Consider the following 21,225-nt stretch of genomic DNA (forward strand, 5'->3'; position numbering starts at 1 on the left):
GTTCCTTAGCGAATAGCTGTAAATTTTACGACTGTGGATGTGAGCAAGGCCAGATAATTCACTGCCGTCTCGTGGAGTCGTCGTGTAGGCAATTTTTTTAGATCGACTGTGCCGCACCAATATGCCCTCTCGACGACCTATCCGCGTCGGCAATGCCTCAGGTGCAATTGGCGATGGAATTGATGAAGTGTAAGTCACTAATCCAAAAATCAGACCGGCCAGCTAATATACATAGATACCGCCTTGCACGCGACGGCGACGTCGACGCGATAACAGCAGACTACCTCGCCGAGTTCAACATCGCTTGGAAAGCCATCGAGCTCACAACACGGCCCGACCTAGGCTACGAACCCAATTTCCTAGAACAACTTGCCTGGCAAGATGGCGCGGCGGCCAAACTACTCGCCCGCAAGAAGATCAAGGTCGTCCACGATGGTGGAGCGTTGAACCCCGAGGGCCTTGCGAGGAAAACGGATGAGTATTTCAAAAGCTTGGGGATTGAAGGCGTTAGGGTTGCGTGGGTCAGTGGAGATAATGTCACTGGTCTGGTGAAGGATGGGAAGTTGGGGAAGTTGATGCATCTGGATCAGTCAGGGATTGAGTTGGGGGAATTGAGACATAAGATTTTGGCTGCGAACGTGTATACGGGGATGACAGGAGTCGTTGCTGCGCTTGAAGCAGGCGCTCAAATCGTTATCTGTGGGCGTTGTTGCGATGCTTCACCCGTCATGGGGCTCGCAGCTTGGTGGCATGGCTGGAAGAGTACAGACTATCAAGAGCTGGCCGGGAGTCTGCTAGCTGGCCACATCATCGAGTGTGGAGCGTATGTCACTGGTGGAAATTACTGTGGCTGGAGGGAGATCGAGCAGCTGCACCACGTCGGGTATCCGATCGCTGAAATAGCAAGTGATGGAACCTGCGTCATCACGAAGCCCGAGCACACCAATGGCGCGGTTACAGTCGATACTTGCAAAGCGCAACTCCTGTATGAAATCCAAGGCCCTTACTACCTCAATCCCGACGTTACTGCCCGCATCGACGGCGCCCAACTCAAGCAGATCGGCAAGAACAGAGTCCGCCTCACAGGAATCATCGGCACCGCACCGCCTCCAACCTCCAAACTCGCCATCTGCCTCCTCGGCGGCTGGCAAGCCGAAATCAATGCCTACTGCGCGGGTCTCGACACGACCCAGAAATTCGCCCTCATGAAAGACCAAGTCATGCGCGAGATCAACCCCGGGGACTTCACTACCTTCAGCATGGAAGTTTACGGTAGCAGTCCGCCGGACCCGAGGTCGCAGCAAGAATGTACAGTGATGCTTAGGATGTTCGCACAGAGCGAGGACAAAGACGCAATTCAGAAGTTTAGGAGGGCCATATTTTATAACGGCATGCAGGGGTATTGTGGGCTACATTTGGGCATGGATTGGAGGACGATGGAGCCCAAGCCGTACGTGAGGTATTTTCCAAGCTTGGTGCCGAGTGTGGGTGTGCCGTTGAGTGTGAGCTTTGTGGATGGAGAGAGGGGGATTCATGTCGAGGCGAAGAGGAAAGAGGAGTGTGCGGAGGGCGTTCCGGTCCAGCCAGACTACGATTTCGAGGGCGCTGTCGACGTTTCTTCCTTCGGCCCTGCACAGCGGCGTCCGCTCGGCGACCTTGTGTTCGCGCGCTCCGGGGATAAAGGCGGGAACGCGAACGTCGGCTTCTGGGTGCGCGATCGAGCAGCCTGGCCGTGGCTTCGCTCTTTCCTCACGAGGCAAAAGTGCATTGAGCTGCTCAGGGATGACTGGAAGGAGGGTTATAAGGTCGAGAGATGTGAATTCGAGGGTCTGATGGCTGTGCACTTCGTAATCAAAGGGCTGCTGCAAGAGGGTGTGAGTAGCAGTAGTGTGCTTGATGGGTTTGGGAAAAGCGTGGGTGAGTTTCTAAGGGCTAGACATGTCGACGTTCCTGTGGAGTTGTTAAGGGCGGAGGAGAAAAGGAGGATAGGGCTGAAGGGGAAGCTGTGAGGAAATGTGTCAATATAGAGCGATCCTTCGAAACGCTGAGAGTAGAATAAATTACATTCCTATGTTCATCATGCTGCCCATGAATCAAATCACAGACTGCGTGTGTAGCGCAGCCGGCATCACGTGTGCTGCTTCCAGCACGAGCTTATCGGAACCGTGTTTCCGACCCGACCGACTCCACCGTCATTCTTCTGGGCACCAACTCACGAAGGGTAAAGCGTCGACTCTGCACCTCTTAGCAAGCTCCGATTGATATCCTCGGTCGTTATGTAGCTCTATCGGCGTGTATATGTTCGTAAAGCTGCCGTTATGCTTTAAGGCCTTTCTCGCTTCAAATTTCCCTCGTCATCCATTGGCCCCCCAAGCGTACTCTACAGCATGATTGCAGACAAAGACAGACCCGTCAAGCGACCAGACGGTCGCTACGACAATGTCGACTTCCGCAAAGCCGCGGGATTCAAGCTCCCCACAGTCAAAGCGAGCTACCTCCGCCGAGATGTCCTACTCTTCGTCCGTCTCGCCCACTTATTTCTCACAAAGCTTCCACGCTAATAAATCTTGCAGGCAAATGCAATAGGCTGCATAAAAGACGAACTCCACTTCCTCTACGAGCTCCACCCAAACTTCTCCTGCTTCCCCACCTTCCCCATCAACCTCCCCTTCAAGCAAACCGACCAAGACGTCTACGACTTCTTCAAGCGCGCCCTCGTCACCGATGTACCCGGCGTGCCGTCGTTCGATCCTAAGCGTAGCGTCGATGGCGAGCGCGGGATTGAAATCCTGCATCCGATTCCGGTGTCGAGTGAGGGGCTGGACTTGGAAATCAGCCCCGAGATCGTTGGCGTGTATGATAAGGGTGGCAATATGATCCAAGAGATGGTGCAGAGCATGCGCGATGCAAAAACCGGGGTAGTGTATGCGAAGATGAGCAGCAAAGCGTTCGGCATTGGGCAAGGCGGATATGGTGGCCCTCGTGGGCCTGACACAGTCTCCTACACCCCACCGAAGCGCGCCCCGGACGCCGTGCACGTGTTTCAAACTACGCCGGAAACATGCCTTCTGTACCGGCTTTGCGGCGACTACAATCCCATCCACGCCGACGATAAGTTTGCGCAGGAAGGTGGCTTCAAGGGCGCGTTTTTGCAGGGTTTGGGCACGTGGAATATTGCGGCTCATGGGCTGTTGAGGGAGATGGGTGGGAGTGAGGCGGGGAGGTTGAAGAGTTATAAGGCAAGGTTTGCGAATATTGTGTATCCAGGGGATGCGCTGGAGACGCGGATGTGGAGAGTTGGGGAGAAGGATGGGGTGGAGGAGGTTATTTTTCAGACGGTGGTAAAGAGTGATGGGAGGGTGGCGTTGTCGAATGGGTTTGCGGAGTTGTGGAAGAAGGAGGGGAAGAGTAAGCTGTAGTTCTTCTATGCTGTATGTACAATTGAATCTATGGCACTTCTACCCACACTCGGAATTGGACGTTTAGAGTCTTCAGGGACCATCTACAGATGACTCCTCTTCCACCTCGGCTCCCTCTTCTCCCGATACGCCGCCAAACCCTCCCTCGCATTCTCACTCCTTAGCATATTCTCCGCCCACAGCTCCTGGCCTCTCATCGTTGCCCTCGACACTCCCGTTTCCCACGCCTCCCTCGCTGCCAGCCGTGAAATAATCACACTATCAGGACTCAATCTCGCTATCAGCTTCGCGTACTCTATCGCCGTATCCAATAGCTTCTCCTGTGGCACGATTTCCTTGACCAATCCCCAATCTTTAGCCTCCTGCACACCGAGACGGCGACCGGTTAGGATCAGGTCCATAGCCCGGTGATTTCCAAAGAGGTGGAAAACGCGTGGGAGCGCGCCCGCGAGCGCGGATACGCCGCGCAGGACTTCTGGAAGGGCGAACGTGGCGTTCGGGCTCGCAAAGATAACGTCCGCGTTTAATATCGCTTCGAATCCGCCGCCTATGCTGCTCAGTCAATCTCCCCTCCCCCACTGGATACGAAGGCCCCGGAGAATGTCACACATACCATGTGCATGCCCATTGCACGCCACGATAATCGGCTTCTTTCCCGTGCGATTACTCATGCCTGCGAACTGGCCCGGCGGATAATCATGCGCAATCTCCCCCGTTTCTATGATATCCAGTCTCTGCTTTAGATCCATGCCCGCACAGAACGCTTTATCTCCCGCGCCGGTGAAAACGGCGCAGCGCAGCTCGGGCTCCGCGTCGTACCATTTCCAGAGTGCGCCCAGCTCGATGGTGCCTTCGACGGGGAGGCAGTTGCGCGCTTCTGGCCGGTTGATGGTGACGAGGAGGATGTGCTTTGCGGGGAAGGTGATGAGCGAGTGCTGGACGTGCGGATAGGGGGATTCTATCCACGAGGGCATGGGGTTTTTGGTGAGGGGCGTTGTCATTTTGACGGTTTGAGGTGGTTGACGGAGGAGTGGTGAGGCTGCAGAGGGATCCGTCTATCTGGACGAAGAAGTCCCCAGGAATCTCAAACTCCCATTTCGCAAAATTATTGTACCAAAATCTCCAAGCTCGACGCGTCGTGAAAGCTTCCCCGGAACGCGAAACCTCGACCGAGGTTCAACGCAGATGCCTGCAATGATTCATTGAGGTGGGAGGCCCCACTTGGACCCTTGCTGGACCCCTTGTCCGGACTAATGATTCATTAGCGAACCCCTCACGGCCCGGCCCCATGGGGTGTCAGGGATGCACGCTGTCGGGTTCTGTCATCCAGAATGCTGACGGCCGAGATGCTTTTCAGCTTCGGCGCGTGGCTCGCACGAGGTGGAAGTCAGGTACCGGTACACGAAAGGGTGCATAGGGCGGCTAATGATTCCGGTGGGTGAATGACTCAAGCAGCTTAGGATACCGAGGCGGATCGACGCTCTTCTGACTCGGAATACTTTTCGGACCTCAGCTCTCGAAAACCTGGACGCTTCAACCGTCTTGAGCTTCATCAGCCTCTTCGAAGTCGTTCCAATTGCAGCTTCTCTGCTTCCGTCACCACCCCTCAACCATCATCACGATGTCCTACCCAACCACAACCCCGCCGCCGCCCACGCCAACCTTCCTCAAGCTCTCCTTCCCCGCGCCCCGCGTCCTCCTCGTGCGCATGGACCGCCCTGCCTCTCTCAACGCGATGTCCACCGCCGGCCAATGGGAAATGGACAGCGTGTGGAAGTGGCTAGACGACGAGCCCAATCTCAGCGTCGCCATCATAACGGGCACAGGCCGCGCCTTCAGCGCGGGCGCCGACCTCAAAGAGTGGAACAACTCGATGGCGGACGACGCGGATCCGAGCAAGCGCATGGGGAACAGTCCGGCGTTCAAGCCGCTGAGCAGGAGGTTGGGCAAGAAGCCGGTGATTGCGGCGGTGAACGGGCTGGCGATGGGCGGTGGCTGCGAGTTTGTGGTCAACTGCGATTTGGTGGTTGCGTGCGAGGAGGCGGTGTTTGGGCTGCCGGAGGTGAAGAGGGGGGTTGCGCCGATTGGGGGCGCATTGCCACGCCTCATAAGGACAGTTGGGCTGCAGCGGGCGACGGAGTTTGCGTTGATGGGCGAGCCGATATCAGCGCAGAAGGCGTTCCAGTGGGGGATCGTGAATAAGATAGTGAAGAAGGAGCGGGTGGTCGAGGAGGCAGTGCGGTACGCGGCGGCGATCGCAGAGAATAGCCCTGATGCGATTATTTGCACGAGGGCAGGCTTGAGGCAGGGGTGGGAGACTGCGGCGGTGGAGAGAGCGGTGGAGGTGGTGCTTGAGCGGGAGTGGGCGGAGTTGCAGAAGGGGGAGAATATCAAGGAGGGGCTGAAGGCGTTTGGTGAGAAGAGGAAGCCTGTGTGGAAGGGCAGCAGATTGTAAGATGGCGGAACCAAAACTTCGACTTTTAAATAGAGCATTTTAGAGGTATGAATAGACGTTGTAACGTTCACATCTTCGCTTTGCGCTCTCGAACTAGTCGAGCCGGCAGCAACCGTCGGAGTATCTTCCCATTACCGGACTTGGGAATCTCGTCCAGTATCTCAACTCCTCCGCGCAGCTTCTTGTACGGTGCGACTCTTGAGTCGACGTGCTCGCGAATGTTGGCGATGATCACCCTCTGTTCTAGCCGCGACTGCTTCGCTTCTACTGTGAGCGAGACATAAGCGATGGGGACCTCCGTTCCCTGGTCTTCGTCCCAAAGGGCACAGACTGCTCCTTCGCTGACGTGCGGATGGGAGTTTAGGTGTGATTCGAGCTCGGCTGGTGGCACTTGATTGCTGGAAGACATTTAGCGTAGTCTTCCCTTGACATGAATGCACTTGCCCCTTGTACTTGATGAGCTCTTTCTTGCGCTCCGTCAGCCACCAATAGCCATCCTTATCCACTCTGACGACGTCACCGGTCTTCATCCACGCTCCATCGAATGTTTCTCTGGTCGCCTCTTCGTTTCGCATGTATCTCCGAAAGATGCTAGGCCCCCTGACGAGCATCTCGCCCTGCTCTCCCTCTCCCACATCTCTTCCGTCGTCGTCCACAATCCTAGCTTCGATGTTCGCGAAGAGCTTTCCTACAGACCCGACGCGATGCGCTGACTCGGGCTTTAGCATCGTAATATTCGTCTCTGTCATACCATAGCCCTGGAATATCGGAGCGCCGGGTAAGTTCTTATGGAAGAATTCGATGATGGGAGGCGGTAGCACCGCGCCGGAGCACATGATGTATTTGACGTTTGACAGGCGCGAGAGATCAAAGGTCTGCTGCTTTGCGATTGCGACGGCGATGGTAGGAAGGATGCGGAAAGCGTTAGCGTCGATCTGTGCGGATAGTTCGAGGAAGTTGTTCAGGGCGAATTTGTTCTGAAGCAGGGTGTAGAAACCCACCCATGAGCCCATTAATGCCACTGTCATAAGACCTGCATTCATAGTGAGTGCTTGCAATATATAGGAGCACTGTGATCTGACTGTGACTTACCATAGATGTGGCATAGTGGGGCGAAGAATACGCCTCTGATACTGGCACTCCAGTAAAATGGTTCAGTGGCTCGTATACCCAGCATCGAAGCTACCAAGTTGTAGTGCGACAGTTCGACACCTTTCGCTTTACCACTGGTGCCGGAACTGAAGCAAACGACGGCTGTATGCTCTTTGCTATCCTTTTCGGAGAGGTCGAAGGCGGACAGTGACTCTTCCTGGTCAAAGAGAACATCTAATGAGATCGCCTACGAAACCATTAACATTGATCATAAAACCAGCATAACCACATGCCAGACCTTTTGAAGCAGCGCTTCAGCTCCATCAATGGAGATGGCCTCCAATCCCGACATTCCTTGCCTTGTCGCAGCACCACATAGTGTAGGCCAGGTACTGGTATCTGCTGCCAAAACCTTGGGTCGAGATATATCCAAACAGTGCGCGACTTCGTACTCCGTACTCAGAGGATTGATTAGACTGCAGCGATGTAAGCATACTCGCCTTGTCTGACCAGGAATGCAAAGGCGCGTACACAGCAATTCCCCCACTCCATAACACCGCGTGAATCAGCTTCACAACGCCAACCTCGCAACGATGTCAGAACCCGATCCAAAGCATTGTATGTCACTACATACCGAATTTGGCGCGCTAATGCACACAACGTCTCCCTCATGAAGTCCCATCACGTACCTAAGACCAAACGCCCCCTTCGCACTTTCTTCTCTAACTCCAGCATAGGTAAGCTTCCTTCCCGTCCAATCGTCTTCACAGATGACCTTATCTCCCTCTACATCGTCCGGATTGTACGATTGCAGCAGCTGGGAAATGGACACATTGGTTGGCACCTGTGGAGGCGGATAGCTGGATCGGTAGATTCGTTGCGAAGGCATAGTGTTCGATGGCTCTGTTCATCGTCCCACTGGCCGTGATTGCTACATTTGAGATGCATGGAATCAAATGTCCAGGGTGTCTAGGAAAGGTATAGCCTTGTTAACACGAAGTGGAGCTACGCAGTGTGGGGTGGGGAAGCGATGATCAGGGCAATGACTAGCCCAGCCCTTTTTCGGTTAAAGTTTTCCACGCGGCGCACCAGTCATGGAGCTCCTAGAAGTACGGCGTCAGCGGATAGTATGCGTCAAGCAAATGTGAGTGCATAACATGTGGAGATCTTAGTTTACTTTCTCCGGCGTCTGTATTTCATTGCCATCGAAAGCGGTAGTAACGGTCGGTGTTCATACCGCATTCGCTTCGAGTCATACTCAATCTCCCCTCTCTCATGGCCAGTTTCGCAGGCAAAGTCATCGCCATCACAGGCGGTGCATCAGGCATCGGCCTTGAAACGGCAAAACTCCTCTCATCCCGCGGTGCAAAGCTATCAATTGCAGATGTCCAAGAAGGCCCTCTTCAGGAAGGTGCAACGGCCATCCAAAGCGTAGGTGGCGAGGTCTTCACCTTCAAACTCGACGTCCGCGATCGAAAGCAAGTGGACGCATGGATAGAAAAGACAGTGCACCATTTCGGCAAATTGGATGGCGCCGCCAATATTGCTGGTGTGACCGGGAGAAGTATTGGCGTGAAGACGGCGGATGAGCTCGAGGATGATGACTGGGACTTCGTGCTTGGAGTCAATTTAACGGGGTTGATGTCCGTCTCCGCTCTACTAGAAATGCAAACTAGCAAGGTCTGACCGTGGCCTAGGTATTGTCAGCGGGCCGAGCTGCGAGCGCTACGCCCAGGCGGTTCTATTGTGAACGCCGCCTCAGTGGCCGGTCTGCAAGGTCGAGCCAAGAATGCTGCGTACTCAGCAAGCAAGCACGGTGTCGTGGGGCTGACGCGGAGCGCCGCTAAGGACATGGGAGAAAAGGGAATCAGGGTGAACGCTATTGCCCCGTAAGTAGACCAGACACTTCTAGGCCTCTAGTCTTTGCTTGGAGAAGGGAGACTGACTACGCTCGCTTCAAAAGTGGCACTGTAGAGACACCAATGGTAGCTCAGGCTGCCCAGATATCCGGAAAGGGGAATCCAATGCTGAAACTGGACAATAGCGCATCGGCTTTGAAGCGGGTCGGAAAGCCATCAGAAGTTGCGAATCTGGTTGCATTTCTTCTGAGCGCGGAGTCTTCCTTTATTACTGGAGCGATAATGTCGATTGATGGCGGATGGAACTGCTAGCATATGCCAACGCAATAAAGTGATGAAAGCATTAAGCCTTCAGTGGCATTCCAAGCTTACCAGTAATCTGGGACTGCATACCATGGCAGCGGTTCGAGACGTGTTCGAGACCCAGCCCTCGACTGCATGGACACTGTCCGCTGTCTACAAAAGACAAGAATACGGACTTAGGTGCCACGCCGGAGGTGCAAAAAGAAGCTTCGGCCGCATGGAGCGGAGGAGCTTGTTACCCGCCGCGTGTGCCATGTGAGTCAGTTCCGGGGTCCCCGGCTCCCCGCTAAACCTCAATACCCCACAGAAACAAGCTGAGTGCGATAGCTAAGGCGGGAGAGCCGGCTTGTGGTCTGGGCGGCATCGCTTACGGCCCTGTCGCGGCGAGCGCAGCATACAAACTGTGGGAACCCCGGATGCAACTTTTCCATCTCATTTCTCCCTTCTAAACTGACGACTTCTCTGTTCCCAGGGGTGTATTTGAGTCTGCATCTCGCCGGTTTCCTCCATCGTTTGACTTGCTGATACCAAAAATCCTGCTGTCCAGTCATCATGGAACCGAGAAGGGAAGAACCCATGGAAAAGGGCGATGTGGTCAAAGAAGAATACGCGCCGTCCCACGACTCCGACATCCTCTCCATCAACGATGTCGCCCGAGGAGACAACTTACCAGATAATTATTTCATGAGCTGGATGTTCATTGGTACCCTTATTGTAGGTCGCCAGAAACAAGGCTGAATTTCCTCTGATGATAACCGTAACAGGGTCTTTGCCTTGGGCAAATCTCCGCCTATATTTTCCTGATTCTTCCGACAAATGTCCTAAGTTACATAAACGCGGATATTGGGCCTAGCCAGAATACCGCCTGGGTCAACATTGCGAGAACACTGGCCGAGAGTACGATGTTTCTGGTGTCAGGACGCCTAAGCGATCTGTTCGGACGCCGATGGTTCTTTATCGGAGCCAACATCGTCTGCTTGATTGGTGTCATAGTCGGAGCTTGCGCGCAGAATATTGACACGCTCATCGTGGCGAGCGCAGTGTACGGCTTGGGAGAGTGCATTCAGCTCAGCTTTGGGGTGGCCATCGGAGAGCTCGTGAAGAACAAGCACCGCCCTGTTGTCGTAAGTAGCAGCCTGTGAGTCTCAATATAGAATACTCACGAGAGCAGATGTCTTTTATCTTTGCTACCTCAGCTCCAATCGCCACATTTGGGCCAAAGATCGCTCGCGCTTTCATCCAGCATCCGTCCCTCGGTTGGCGTTGGACGTATTACCTCAGTAGGTTGCTCTTCCACACAAGGAATGGAGTGCGTGGAGGCTGACGTGTGTAGATATCATTGTCATTGGCTGCGCCATTATCCTCCTTTTCTTTTGCTACCACCCGCCAAACTTCCGCATGCTTCACGAACACAAGTCCAAGAAGCAGCAATTGAAGGAGCTCGATTACGTGGGCATGTTCCTATGGACCGCTGGCCTGGTCATATTCTTGCTGGGTATCTCTTGGGTATGGCTTCTCTCCTCAACGGGCTCCTTGCACTGACCGAAACAGGGAGGAGGATTGTATCCCTGGAAGTCCGCTGCGGTCATCTGCGCGATCGTGCTGGGTGGCGCATGCCTTATTGCATTCGGCTTCTGGGAAGCCTTTGGCAATAGCAAGTATCCTCTCATGCCCATGAAGTTCTTCCGAAACCGAGGCTTCATTTCGCTCGTTGCCTGTGCTACAGGTGAGTACTGAGCCGGTCAGGAGGAAGAATAGTGAACTGATTGTGCTCTCTAGTCGCGTCCATGTTCTACTACTCGGCAGTTCTGCTTTGGCCCGAGCAGGTAGCGACCATGTATACATCTGATATTAACTACGCCGGTTGGCTATCAGTGAGTTCCGCCATGAGTCGTTCAAGTTTTCAGCGCTGATAGGCACAACAGTGTACCGTATCCGCAGCGACAGCGCTGGGCCAGATCTGTGCAGGTGGAATCATCAAGTTCGTGGGACATACTCGATACTGGCTAATCCTTTCTGCTGTCGGAATGGTGGCCTTCGTGTCGTCCTGTGCGTCGTTGACGCCGAGCACCAAAGACATGGGCGTCGCCTTCACCATCCTCGGGCCTTTCTTCGTCGGCTTCATTGAATTGGCCGCTTTATCTCTTGCCCCCCTATTTTGTAAAGCAGAAGATATCGGTCTCTCGTCCGGAATGCTCGCGTCCATTAGGGCGGCTGGTAAGTTGAGCTTTCGTCCCTACTCTCTGAAGTACTGACATGCCTAGGTGGCTCTATTGCGGTCGCGGTGTATACCACGATCCTGACCAACCGACTTTCCACAACGCTGCCAACTGTCGTTGGTGGCGCTGCGGTGGATGCAGGTCTTCCTGCCTCGGAAGTTCCGCAGGTCCTGGAGGCGATTTCGGCGGGAACGCTTGCAAAAGTCCCAGGGATTACTGAATCAATCTTGGCCGCGATAACGGAAGCCCTCCCTAAAGCCTATAGCCAGTCTTTCAAGACTGTCTATCTCGCTTCGTTGGGCTTTGGAGGTATCGCCATCATCGGCAGTCTTCTAACAGTCGATCCGAAAAAGCATCTGACTGATAAAGTCGAGAGGAGAATGCACGGTAAGGGCATTGGAGGGACTATCGAGGAAACGAAAACAGCGGTGTGATCCTAAGCTGGACAAGGGGGAGTAGTGTATGGCCTCTACCGTAATCCCGCAACGCACCGCCTTTGTCTTCTCCTAGTCAGGTGGAAACGGAGGAAAAGGAGGACGGCGTCTGTTTCCGCCACAGAATTTGCCTTTGCTCAACCGTACACCTGAAGGAATTCGGCCGCGTACTTTTAATTTGGACTGATGAGATTCACCAAGTGCGGCTCCGGTGAGAAATATGGGTTTGAATTCGTGACCCGGCGACAAAGCGCGCTATACTCTTCCGTGATGAATTCGAGTTCCATTCCGGCGTACCGCTGCAGGCTTCGTAGATTTGGCGCCCAGGACACCTTCATCCTATCTGGGCTCATCTTCTATGCTAGCACGATGGGTGATCTGAACATAAATGTGGCAACCAATAGATCTCGAGCAACTTGGCCGCAGAGAGAAGTGAAGTCGTGATGAGTGTTGAGTGTCTGAACTAGTCCCGTTTCGGTTCTAGGGCGGGGTGGGTGTGAGAAAGCCGCCACCCCTCATCCCCTACGCAATCAGTTCATTTGTACGCAGTTCCACTTCAATCTCGCTTCTATGCCCTTGGCAACGATGCAGTCGCAAGAGGCGTTGCTGATCAGCGGAGCTCGGGACGATCCCTCTAGCGCCTAACCAGCGGACCCTGGCAGCCCGGAAACCGTCAGCCTTTTTGTACAGTAATGCACTGGGGTGGGTTCCACCGCCCTGGGGCCGACCATACTGTGTACGGCCCATGCAGCTTGAACCGAAGAGCTTGAGCCGGGGCACATGTCTCTAAACCTCTCATATATCTACACACCCTGTCGCCAGGCGTGCAAGCTTTGCACCCCGTCGACATGCCTTCCCTCGTGGTTATTGCCCAGCTAGTCACCGCCGGCAAAGATGCCAGGCAGACTGTATGCCTCGAAAACACTTGCAATGGCCCACGCTGACTCCCATTGACCGTTGCTAGGTTGTCAGTGCTCTCGAGAAAGTCAGCCAGTATTCGAAGCAGAACGAACCGGACGTTCCGCGATATGCCATCTGTCTACCACGAGACGAATCCGACGAGACGTCCGTCTGGGTGATCGAGGAGTACGCCTCGCAGACCGCCCTTGACGCGCACATGGCCTCGAAGGCTGTTACAGACCTGATTGCCTTCTTTGGCGCCAACCCCACCCTGTTCGGCGGAGCACCGACCGTCACTACGTCGGAGACCTCGTCTGCGTTCACAAGGCCCGAAGCCGCAAAAGCTACCGATCCCTTCATTACATACGCCTCGATCGAATACAAGGAGGGCAAGCGGGCAGAAGCGTTGGGGGGATGGAAGAATGTCGCCTCGGAAACAGAGACGAATGAGCCGAAGACGTTGAGCTACAACATTTACAAGAACAAGGACCACCCCGAAACTATCAAGACGCTCGAGGTATATGCGGACCAGACCTATTTTAAGGAGGTGCACGTTCCCAGCAATGCCGTCCAGCAGAACCTCAAGCGATACGGAAACGAGATACGCGTTTCGCTAAAGCACGCCTTCTTGAAGCTTGTAGCAGGTTATCTCGCGAAGGAGAAGGCTGCATCGAATCTATAGATCTCCCTCAATCTCAACATTTCTATGCAAACCTCCAAGTTCAACCTGTCTCTTTCTTCGATGTATCAGCTGGTGGGGCAACAAATATCGGCCCTCGCCAGTTGCCAGCCGGATCAAAGTCTTAAGCGCACGATCTGGAACGTTCAGCATGCTCTTGCATGCGCAGCATTCTCTCAGTAAGTGGTTGCTAGAGTGACACGACAGACACTCACGCGGTCACAGGACTCATGGAACTGGAGGGGTGTCGTGGTCTAATGATTCATTAGTATGCGCTACTCCACACTTCTCCAGATGAATCACTAGCCGGGTTTGCCACCCCCACCCACACTCTCTTTCGGAACCCTGAAACTGCCGAAGCTTACTCATTGGTGGTTGCCTCGGTCCTACTGTATGCAGGATGCCTAAGCTGTCCGTGGTCGCGAATTGCAGGTAGCTTCTGGTTGCTGCTTATGGCTATGCACGTCCAGACACTGCCGTCTTCGGGGTTGTAGCTACCGGGCTGTCATGCAACGTGTGATCGGATGCTCGGATTTTGATGGCATACTTATAAACCCCGCTCATGACAACTCTCCTTCAAGCCTTCATCGTTTGCACATCTGTTCAATAAGTCTCGATTTAGCATCAGTCTCACCACCACGTCTCTTAATTCGGTCTCACTTTCTTCAAGATGGCGCCTCCTGTTGAGAATGGTGTAAACGGCGCCGTTGATTCCAGCACAACGAATGGCGTGAACGGTTCCCACAAGAGGCCCATTTACATTGCAGGGTGCTCCGGAGGTACGACTGCTCGTGAATCACCCAGACAAGGGCTGAGCTCTAACTGCTCTCAGGTGTCTATGACAGGAAACGAGCGATTCACGACATGGCCAAGGTACGACGGTCCGAGTCCATCAGACGCCAAATAGAGACTGACCTTCCCAGAACGAGCCCCACGTCGATGTCATCACCGGCGACTGGATGTCAGAATGCAACATGACCCTTCGAGGCTCAGACAAACGGGACAAGCTAGCCAAAAAGCAATTATCTGCGGTCGGCGCCGCTTACGAGCCATACTTCCTCGAGGAGATCGACCCAGCCATTCCATGGCTTGCGAAGAACAACACAAAGGTCTGCGTGAACGCGGGGGCCAGTGATGTCGAAGGGCTCGCCAACGAGGTCAAGAAGCTGATCGCCAAGCATGGCGTCGACCTCAAGGTTGGATTCGTTGACGGCGACGACTGCACAGACGCTGCCTTGGAGCTGTACCACAAGGGCGAGAACTTCCCCAACCTTCCTGCTGGAAAGAACATTCAAGACTGGGGTCATGAGCCAATCTGCGCTCAGTGTTACCTTGGTGGAACAGGCATCGCTGCCTGCTTTGCCGGTAAGTCTTGCTCTAAGAACCCGACAAGCAGTGGACACTGACAGTTGCGTAGGAGGGGCGGATATCGTCGTATGCGGTCGTGTTGCAGATGCTTCAGTCACTGTTGGCGCTGCTATGTGGTGGCACAGCTGGACTCGTGAGAACAACATCCAGGAGGTTGCTTCCGCACTTATGGTCGGTACGTACATGAATTCCACTCATTGCACACACAGCGCTGACGAAACCCCAGGCCACGTCATTGAATGTTCTACATACGCCACAGGAGGGTACTACAGCGGTTTTAAGGATCTCGGCGTGAACGATACCGATATGGGTAAGTTCTACATGAGGTCGCCTGGCAGCTGTTGCTAACAGGTATTCTAGGCTACCCCATTGCCGCCATCGAGCACAACGGTGAAGCTGTCTTCACCATGGAGAAGGTATGTTTTAGGCGCAGCTCTGCCTCTGACTATAGCAGCTGACCCCATACGCAGGGCAAACACGGGTTGGTTAACATCGCCACTATAGCTAGTCAGCTGCTGTACGAGATCCAAGGGGTATACTACTACAACTCCGACGTCACCGCCCAGATTGAGAATGTTAAGCTCGAGCAAGTCGGCGAGAACGCGGTGCGGATGTCGGGCGTCCAAGGTCTACCCGCTCCACCAACCACAAAAGTCGGCATTACCGCAAAGGGAGGCTACCAAGCCGAGTTCCACTTCTACCTCACCGGACTGGATATCGAAGAGAAGGCGAAGATGGTGGAGAGGCAGACGCTGGCTGCGATGGGAGAGCACGCGAAGAAGTTCTCCTGCCTGAAGTTCCAGATCTGCGGCACGGTCCCGCAAGACCCTCAGTCTCAAGACGAAGCCACCGTGGACATGCGCATCTTCGCACAGACCAAGGATCCCGATCTCCTCTCCGCCGGTGCTATGGTCGATTCCGACCGGGGCTCCTTCGCCCGCTTCTGCATCGAAAACCTCCTTCAAGGCTACCCCGGGTCTACTATGGCTCCAGATATGCGCTGCGCCATGGGCCGCCCATACTTCGAGTATTGGGTCAGCTTGATGCCACAGACCTTCGTCAAGGAGACTGCACATCTACCGGATGGCACTGTCGTCGACATCCCGGCCCCCGGTGTTACTAAGGAGTACGACTTCAACCAGCCTTCATATGACACGCGCGGTCCCGTCGACCTCTCGTCCTTCGGTCCCACAACCCGCGCGCCCCTCGGCTATGTCGTCATGGGCCGCTCAGGGGACAAGTCTTCCAACGCCAACCTAGGACTGTTTGTCCGGCATCAGGATGAATTCGACTGGCTCCGCAGCCTCCTCAGCGTTGAGAAGCTGCGTGAGCTGCTCGGGAAGGACGACAAGGGCAAGAACATCGACCGGTGTGAGATGCCGAATATCTACGCCGTCCACTTCCTGCTGCGAGACCACCTTGACCGCGGCTTCAACGCTACGAGTGGGTACGACAGCTTGGGCAAGAATCTGTGCGAGTACATCAGGTGCAGATATGTTGATATTCCGAACAGGTTCCTGGAGCGTGGTCGCATCTGAGCGGGCAGGTGTTGCATTGGCGGTTGAGGCAAATTGTGTTAGATAGCATCTGTAGGCGTTCAAGCCCAGCTTCCTTCGACCTGTGAGGGCATGTTGAATCCGTCTGGACTCCGGTCGTGCGCCCTCGAAGCGAGGCCGTCCTTGAATCATGCTAGGCTAGCGTGCCACTAGCGCATGGTTGCACGTTCCGCCGGCCTGTCAATTGCGGGGGCCCGGATATCCTGCGCCGCTCATCTCCCCCAGGGTTTCCTCCACTTCATGACCCTGCCTTCGCCTTACAGGCCCTGCAAAGCTCTCCTTCATGATCTAGAAGCTGCAGCACCCTCCGTTGTACCCACTCTTTGAACTATCGCGTACTAGCGCCTACGAGCGATGTGAACATGGCATCTACAAGCCCTAGCGACACTACGTCCCCGGCAAGCAGTTCGCGCACGGCCCAGGAACATGAGAATTTAGAGAGGAAGAGAGCTAGGGACCGGAAGAGCCAGAAGGCGATGAGGGAGAGGACGAAGTGGAGCATCCAGTGTCTGACGCAGCAGGTCGAGCACTTGACGCGAGCACTTGAAACCGAGGCCCGCGAGAAGAGCGAGCTGTACAACCGCTTCCTCGCCGTATCAGAGGAGAACGACCACCTACGCGTCCAGAAAGCTGCGCTCCAGCTGCGACTGCTCGGTAACGGGCAAGAGCCGCCGGATGGCTCCCCGCCGTCTACGCCCATCGCGCCGTACGAAGCGATCCCTCTGAACACCAGTCCCACCTGCATGTCGGACCAAATCCTCCAAACCTTCGTTGCGAGCCGGTGGGAGGCATACGCTTTTCAGACCGCGGGCAGAATAGAAAGCTATCCGGATAAGCCGGACCTGAGCGCCTTGTTCGACGGCCGGCCGAATCGAAGCGTAGACGAGACGAGTGCGGTGGTCGGGGATATCGTGAGGAGCTATAAGGAGATTGATACCCTGCCCAAGCAGGTGGCTGTGCATTACATCATGTCCACCTTGATGAAGTGGCAGGTCCTCAGGACGGAGGCGAGCTTCGCGCAGATGCCGGAGTGGCTGAGGCCGGAGCCGGTGCAGTTGGAGAGGCCGCACGCTTCGTGGATTGATCGGATTCCATGGTATGCCCGCCTTCCATGTTCGAATTCAGCGCGCACAGAGGCGCTGATGATCATACGTCTAGGCCGAAGATCCGCATCTATCTGATCGGCCACCCTGAAGTCAAATTCGACGACTTCGCCTCCGCATACTCCACCTCGTTCGACATCAAATGGGACTACGACCCGAATCACGTCATAATCACCACCATCGATAATGAAAGGGGAGGCATTCTGATCAACCCCATCTACGAAGAGCATCTGAGGCAGTTGAAGAATTGGACGGTGGAGGGGCAATTCAGGAGGAGGTTCCCGGAGATGGCGGAGATCATTGATTCCTACGCGAAAGGCGAGAAGTAAGTATTCCGAAGAGTAGGAGTGGGGTGAAGAGAGCAGAGATTGACTGACGCAGCCGTGCTGCAGTGTTCCCTGAGCAGATGCTGAATCCCGTGCCTCTACCTAGGTATGCGATATGAAGCAAGAGCATCATGAGCCGCCCCGAACGACGTGCCGGATCACCACTGTTTGCTTCAATGCATGCGAGCCGGAGCCTGCCACTTCTGGAGTCACCTTTCGGATACGCGGGAAGTAACCGAAAGCACCGCTTCGGGCATGGACCTCTCTCACAGGTATCAGTAGCTCAGTTACCTTGACTTGAGCTTTGATGCGATTCTTGCCCTGATTCTGATTTGCCCGAGAGTTGCGCGATTTACCTTCACATTATAGGATCGAACGTCACCACGGAGACTTTCAAATAGCCGCATGTGAGACACTCAAGGAGCTCTGGCTCCTTTGCCAACAGATGGAGCACGAGCCCAAACTTGGACATCATTTGGAATACAAACCACCAGGATGTGGAGCCCTTCGTTTCTTCCCTTCGGCATTGCGTAGATCGGGTTTCGCGCCCGGGCTTGGACTTCGGAGTATATCACGGCTAGCCGTCCCCGAAGCCTCGCTTGTTGCTTGCTATGAGGGAGTATGAGCTTCGGTTTGATCCGATAATATGGGGGGTGATGGATGGGCTGACGTTGCTTGAAGACGACGCCGACTCTTCACCTGACGGTTTCCGGCCTTCTCTACCGTTCTTCCGTCTGAGCCAAAGAGCGCCGATCGAAATGATCACTGAGGAATGTGTTGGAGCTTGTGAGTTAATTGAGTTGTTGGGCAGGGGTAGTTAGCTGTCTGTAGGGCTGTATACCGCTACCGCTAGACACAAATTGCAAGCTCACCACACTATACCGATCTACAGCTAGCTACCCCGAGTATTCGCAACCTGCAGGGCGGACGCTCGATCTGCTTATTATGCGTGCTCCCGCCCCCAGGTCCTTTCGTCACGTAGCACAGCATATAGTAATACTCCGGTCTCCCGCCGGCGAAAGAACCTTATTCCAACCTTCTCAAATCCCACAACCTCCCACGCCTCACGCAGCCCTCTCGACACGGGTTTTCCACCATCGCAAACACACACAGTTGCTGGAGGTTGTCGGAAAGCAAGCTTGCCGCGGGTGCACCGCTTCCGGGGTCGCGCGCATGAATGTTCGTTTCGTTTCGTTTCGCACCCCAGGCAGCACCTGCGCGGCGCAGCACGCGTGCCTGGCGGTAAACGCATGCAGCCCGCCAATCCGCGTGGATTATAAGGAAACATTTCTGCCCAGCTTGTGCGCGCCGGGGATTAGTGGACTACTTAGCCTTCCACGGCACGACGGGAGTGGCTCGGTTTTGTTGCTTGAGCTGCTTTGGCGCTGGGCTGCTTACTGCGGCGTGGTATAAGACGTTTGGCTCGCACGCTCAGGGGAGATCTCACGGATGGGGTTGTCACCTACCTGGAGCTCAGCAAGCCGAAATACCTACATTGCACACACTCTCTCGCACTTCGAACCCGGCCCGACAACAAATCTCAACGACACCACGCAAAACATCCCGCGATCCTAAAATGAAGCTCCTCACCACCATCACGCTCACCACCCTCCTCTCCCTCAACGCCCTCGCGGCCCCCACGCCCGCCAAATCCACAGTAACCCTCCGCCTCATAACCTCACTCTCGCAACACTACGCCTACGCCGACGCGCAGCAAAACCCGTCCTTGCCGAGCGGCAGCCTGCTGCACGTGGTGGTTGGGCAGGCGCTCTCGCTCGACAACGCGCCGCTGCAGCTCCAGGCCATCGAGATCATGGGTGTCAGCGAGGGAGACGATTTATCGAGCCCGCCGAGGAGGGTGCAGAAGGCCGATCCGGGAGTGGTGTGCACAGCGCTTACGGGGTTTTCGAGTCGGGGAGTGAGGTTTAGTGTGGAGGATGGGGCGGTGGGGCTTAGTGATGTTGGGGGCGTGGTAGCGGTTACAGGGTTGGAGTGTGGGTTGGCTTGAGGGGATGGGGTTGCAAAGGATGAGAGGGAAGGGAGCGACGGGCTTAATGGGAGGAACGACATCGTTGTTTGCATTGCATGGCATCGGCGTTTATGTATTCCGGGCTATACCAGCTTAACGTTACTTAATAATACCCACTGATTTTTTTTCCCTGTCAACATGTCCCCCTCCGCTACGAGGTTGAATTCGTGGTCCGGCGTGAAAAAGGATCGTGGATATAGTGACATGATGTGCCCCAAGTGCGCGGGTGTATGCTCGGAAGCCGCCACTGCCTCTGTGTGTTCTACACTGTCTTGAATCCTTTCATCATTCTCTCGACCATGCTTATGCCCATCTGCTCCTCCGCGGTCGGCGTCTTCTCCGTTGCTTGCTCTTTCTCTTTTCCTTTCCCGTTGGTTTCTCCGAAGGCGCCGTCGTGCATAATCTGGTCCATCATGCGTATACCCTTCAGCTCTTGTAGAGGCGGGATGTTGTCCAGCGCCGTCGGATCCAGCGCGTCGAATTGCACGCGAGCGGCCGGCTTCACGGCGCCTTCTATCTCTATGACTCTTTCCGGAGTGACAATGAAGTCGCATTGCACTTCGCCCAGCTTTTCCGGTTTGATTCTTTCCAGGCCTTGTTCGGCTTCATCGACGACCTGGCAGGAATGCGCGACGGCGACGACGGGCGTCATTCCCTTTAGCGCCTTGATATCTTGCAGCATTGCAAACTGCACTTCGAACAAGCCACTGCCTTCCCAAACCACCACACCTGTTGTGCTGAAGGCCAGGCCGCCGATGACGCACAAATCGACACTGATGCCTTCTTTCTGCATCTGAGCGAGCGAAAGATGGCGTCCAATGCCGGGCCTCTCCATTCCGTCGAGCCAGCTCGCTCTTTCGAACTCATCCTCGTTCAGTCGCTCCGGATTGAGCAGGACGAAGCCTCTCCGAAGCCGGTACGTTCCAATGAGCAGCTTCTTCCCATCTTTGAGAGCTCGATGGCGCAGCCGTTCGAGGCTGTTGTCTGGCGTAACGAGGAGGGTCTTGGCTGCCTTGTAGCACGGGAGCTCTACGACGCGGTCGGTAGCGACAGACGACTCGCGGAAGTCGGGCGTGAACGAGAGGAAGTCGAAGTGGAAACGAGAGTCTGGGAGCGCATGCTGGATCAGGTCGTGGTGAACGCTCTTCCAGATGCTCTGCCTGCGCTCCGCATTGATGGATGGGGGCCCGGTCATGAGGTGTTTGTAGAGAAAGCGAGCGTTCTCGAGGATAACGACGGTGCTAGAGGTGAGGAAGGCCGACTGAGAGCCTCCTGAGGTGGAAAGGTCGCTGGAGGCGAGAGACGGTCGGTCGAGGCATGGTGGAGTGAGGGGCGTCACTCCTCCAAAGGTAGTTGCGATGGTGCGTCATTGCCCTGCTGACTAAGGAGGGTCAACACCACGCATCCATCCCGAAACGACATCTCGAAACGACAGCTGTTGACTGTTGATCTCAAGAGCTATTTCTGTGTTTTCAGGGCCTGC

General features: G+C 55.0%; 12 protein-coding genes across 12 annotated transcripts; 9 read left to right on the forward strand and 3 right to left on the reverse strand.

Annotated features, from left to right (window-relative positions):
* Positions 1-121: 121 nt before the first annotated feature.
* BU26DRAFT_417328 (DUF1446-domain-containing protein) lies at positions 122-2,009 on the forward strand (the record flags this gene model as incomplete). Its single annotated transcript, XM_033823194.1, has 2 exons — positions 122-189; positions 236-2,009. The coding sequence occupies 2 exons, from the start codon at positions 122-124 to the stop codon at positions 2,007-2,009; spliced, it is 1,842 nt and encodes a 613-aa protein (XP_033689747.1).
* A 185-nt stretch (positions 2,010-2,194) lies between these two features.
* BU26DRAFT_447726 (Thioesterase/thiol ester dehydrase-isomerase) lies at positions 2,195-3,454 on the forward strand. The gene is made up of 2 exons (XM_033824659.1): positions 2,195-2,519; positions 2,574-3,454. Exons 1-2 carry the CDS (start codon positions 2,388-2,390, stop codon positions 3,417-3,419), a joined length of 978 nt encoding a protein of 325 aa, XP_033689748.1. The 5' UTR covers positions 2,195-2,387; the 3' UTR covers positions 3,420-3,454.
* Positions 3,455-3,502: 48 nt separating this feature from the next.
* BU26DRAFT_475171 (carnitinyl-CoA dehydratase) lies at positions 3,503-4,594 on the reverse strand (the record flags this gene model as incomplete). The annotated part of the gene is made up of 2 exons (XM_033825523.1): positions 4,033-4,594; positions 3,503-3,966 (listed from the first exon to the last, which is right to left on the reverse strand). Exons 1-2 carry the CDS (start codon positions 4,418-4,420, stop codon positions 3,503-3,505), a joined length of 852 nt encoding a protein of 283 aa, XP_033689749.1. The 5' UTR covers positions 4,421-4,594.
* A 170-nt stretch (positions 4,595-4,764) lies between these two features.
* BU26DRAFT_447732 (ClpP/crotonase) lies at positions 4,765-5,909 on the forward strand. The gene is made up of 2 exons (XM_033824660.1): positions 4,765-4,846; positions 4,923-5,909. Exon 2 carries the CDS (start codon positions 5,041-5,043, stop codon positions 5,872-5,874), a length of 834 nt encoding a protein of 277 aa, XP_033689750.1. The 5' UTR covers positions 4,765-4,846; positions 4,923-5,040; the 3' UTR covers positions 5,875-5,909.
* A 32-nt stretch (positions 5,910-5,941) lies between these two features.
* Positions 5,942-7,908, reverse strand: BU26DRAFT_600384 (acyl-CoA synthetases/AMP-acid ligases II; the record flags this gene model as incomplete). Its single annotated transcript, XM_033835169.1, has 6 exons — positions 7,601-7,908; positions 7,498-7,550; positions 7,265-7,442; positions 6,967-7,213; positions 6,328-6,907; positions 5,942-6,272 (listed from the first exon to the last, which is right to left on the reverse strand). The coding sequence occupies exons 1-6, from the start codon at positions 7,853-7,855 to the stop codon at positions 5,942-5,944; spliced, it is 1,644 nt and encodes a 547-aa protein (XP_033689751.1). The 5' UTR covers positions 7,856-7,908.
* A 249-nt stretch (positions 7,909-8,157) lies between these two features.
* On the forward strand, positions 8,158-9,137 carry BU26DRAFT_475178 (NAD(P)-binding protein; the record flags this gene model as incomplete). Its single annotated transcript, XM_033825524.1, has 3 exons — positions 8,158-8,609; positions 8,664-8,855; positions 8,930-9,137. Exons 1-3 carry the CDS (start codon positions 8,242-8,244, stop codon positions 9,135-9,137), a joined length of 768 nt encoding a protein of 255 aa, XP_033689752.1. The 5' UTR covers positions 8,158-8,241.
* A 436-nt stretch (positions 9,138-9,573) lies between these two features.
* BU26DRAFT_475181 (fungal trichothecene efflux pump) lies at positions 9,574-11,965 on the forward strand. Its single transcript, XM_033825525.1, has 8 exons — positions 9,574-9,842; positions 9,893-10,252; positions 10,300-10,408; positions 10,462-10,634; positions 10,680-10,854; positions 10,908-11,002; positions 11,054-11,345; positions 11,393-11,965. Exons 1-8 carry the CDS (start codon positions 9,681-9,683, stop codon positions 11,779-11,781), a joined length of 1,755 nt encoding a protein of 584 aa, XP_033689753.1. The 5' UTR covers positions 9,574-9,680; the 3' UTR covers positions 11,782-11,965.
* Positions 11,966-12,490: 525 nt separating this feature from the next.
* BU26DRAFT_514611 (uncharacterized protein) lies at positions 12,491-13,391 on the forward strand. Its single transcript, XM_033827877.1, has 2 exons — positions 12,491-12,689; positions 12,746-13,391. The coding sequence occupies exons 1-2, from the start codon at positions 12,630-12,632 to the stop codon at positions 13,361-13,363; spliced, it is 678 nt and encodes a 225-aa protein (XP_033689754.1). The 5' UTR covers positions 12,491-12,629; the 3' UTR covers positions 13,364-13,391.
* Positions 13,392-13,836: 445 nt separating this feature from the next.
* On the forward strand, positions 13,837-16,332 carry BU26DRAFT_447742 (DUF1446-domain-containing protein). The gene is made up of 7 exons (XM_033824661.1): positions 13,837-14,139; positions 14,193-14,233; positions 14,284-14,725; positions 14,778-14,903; positions 14,955-15,038; positions 15,089-15,144; positions 15,199-16,332. Exons 1-7 carry the CDS (start codon positions 14,031-14,033, stop codon positions 16,264-16,266), a joined length of 1,926 nt encoding a protein of 641 aa, XP_033689755.1. The 5' UTR covers positions 13,837-14,030; the 3' UTR covers positions 16,267-16,332.
* Positions 16,333-16,510: 178 nt separating this feature from the next.
* BU26DRAFT_514614 (uncharacterized protein) lies at positions 16,511-17,540 on the forward strand. The gene has a single exon (XM_033827878.1). It carries the CDS (start codon positions 16,647-16,649, stop codon positions 17,463-17,465), a length of 819 nt encoding a protein of 272 aa, XP_033689756.1. The 5' UTR covers positions 16,511-16,646; the 3' UTR covers positions 17,466-17,540.
* Positions 17,541-19,145: 1,605 nt separating this feature from the next.
* BU26DRAFT_144628 (uncharacterized protein) lies at positions 19,146-19,863 on the forward strand. Its single transcript, XM_033819882.1, has one exon. It carries the CDS (start codon positions 19,290-19,292, stop codon positions 19,719-19,721), a length of 432 nt encoding a protein of 143 aa, XP_033689757.1. The 5' UTR covers positions 19,146-19,289; the 3' UTR covers positions 19,722-19,863.
* On the reverse strand, positions 19,863-21,210 carry BU26DRAFT_144593 (uncharacterized protein). Its single transcript, XM_033819881.1, has one exon. The coding sequence runs from the start codon at positions 20,935-20,937 to the stop codon at positions 20,005-20,007; it is 933 nt and encodes a 310-aa protein (XP_033689758.1). The 5' UTR covers positions 20,938-21,210; the 3' UTR covers positions 19,863-20,004.
* Between the last annotated feature and the right edge of the window lie 15 nt (positions 21,211-21,225).

Source organism: Trematosphaeria pertusa, assembly GCF_010094035.1.
Source record: "Trematosphaeria pertusa strain CBS 122368 unplaced genomic scaffold BU26scaffold_2, whole genome shotgun sequence".
In the NCBI taxonomy this organism is placed as follows: domain Eukaryota; kingdom Fungi; phylum Ascomycota; class Dothideomycetes; order Pleosporales; family Trematosphaeriaceae; genus Trematosphaeria; species Trematosphaeria pertusa.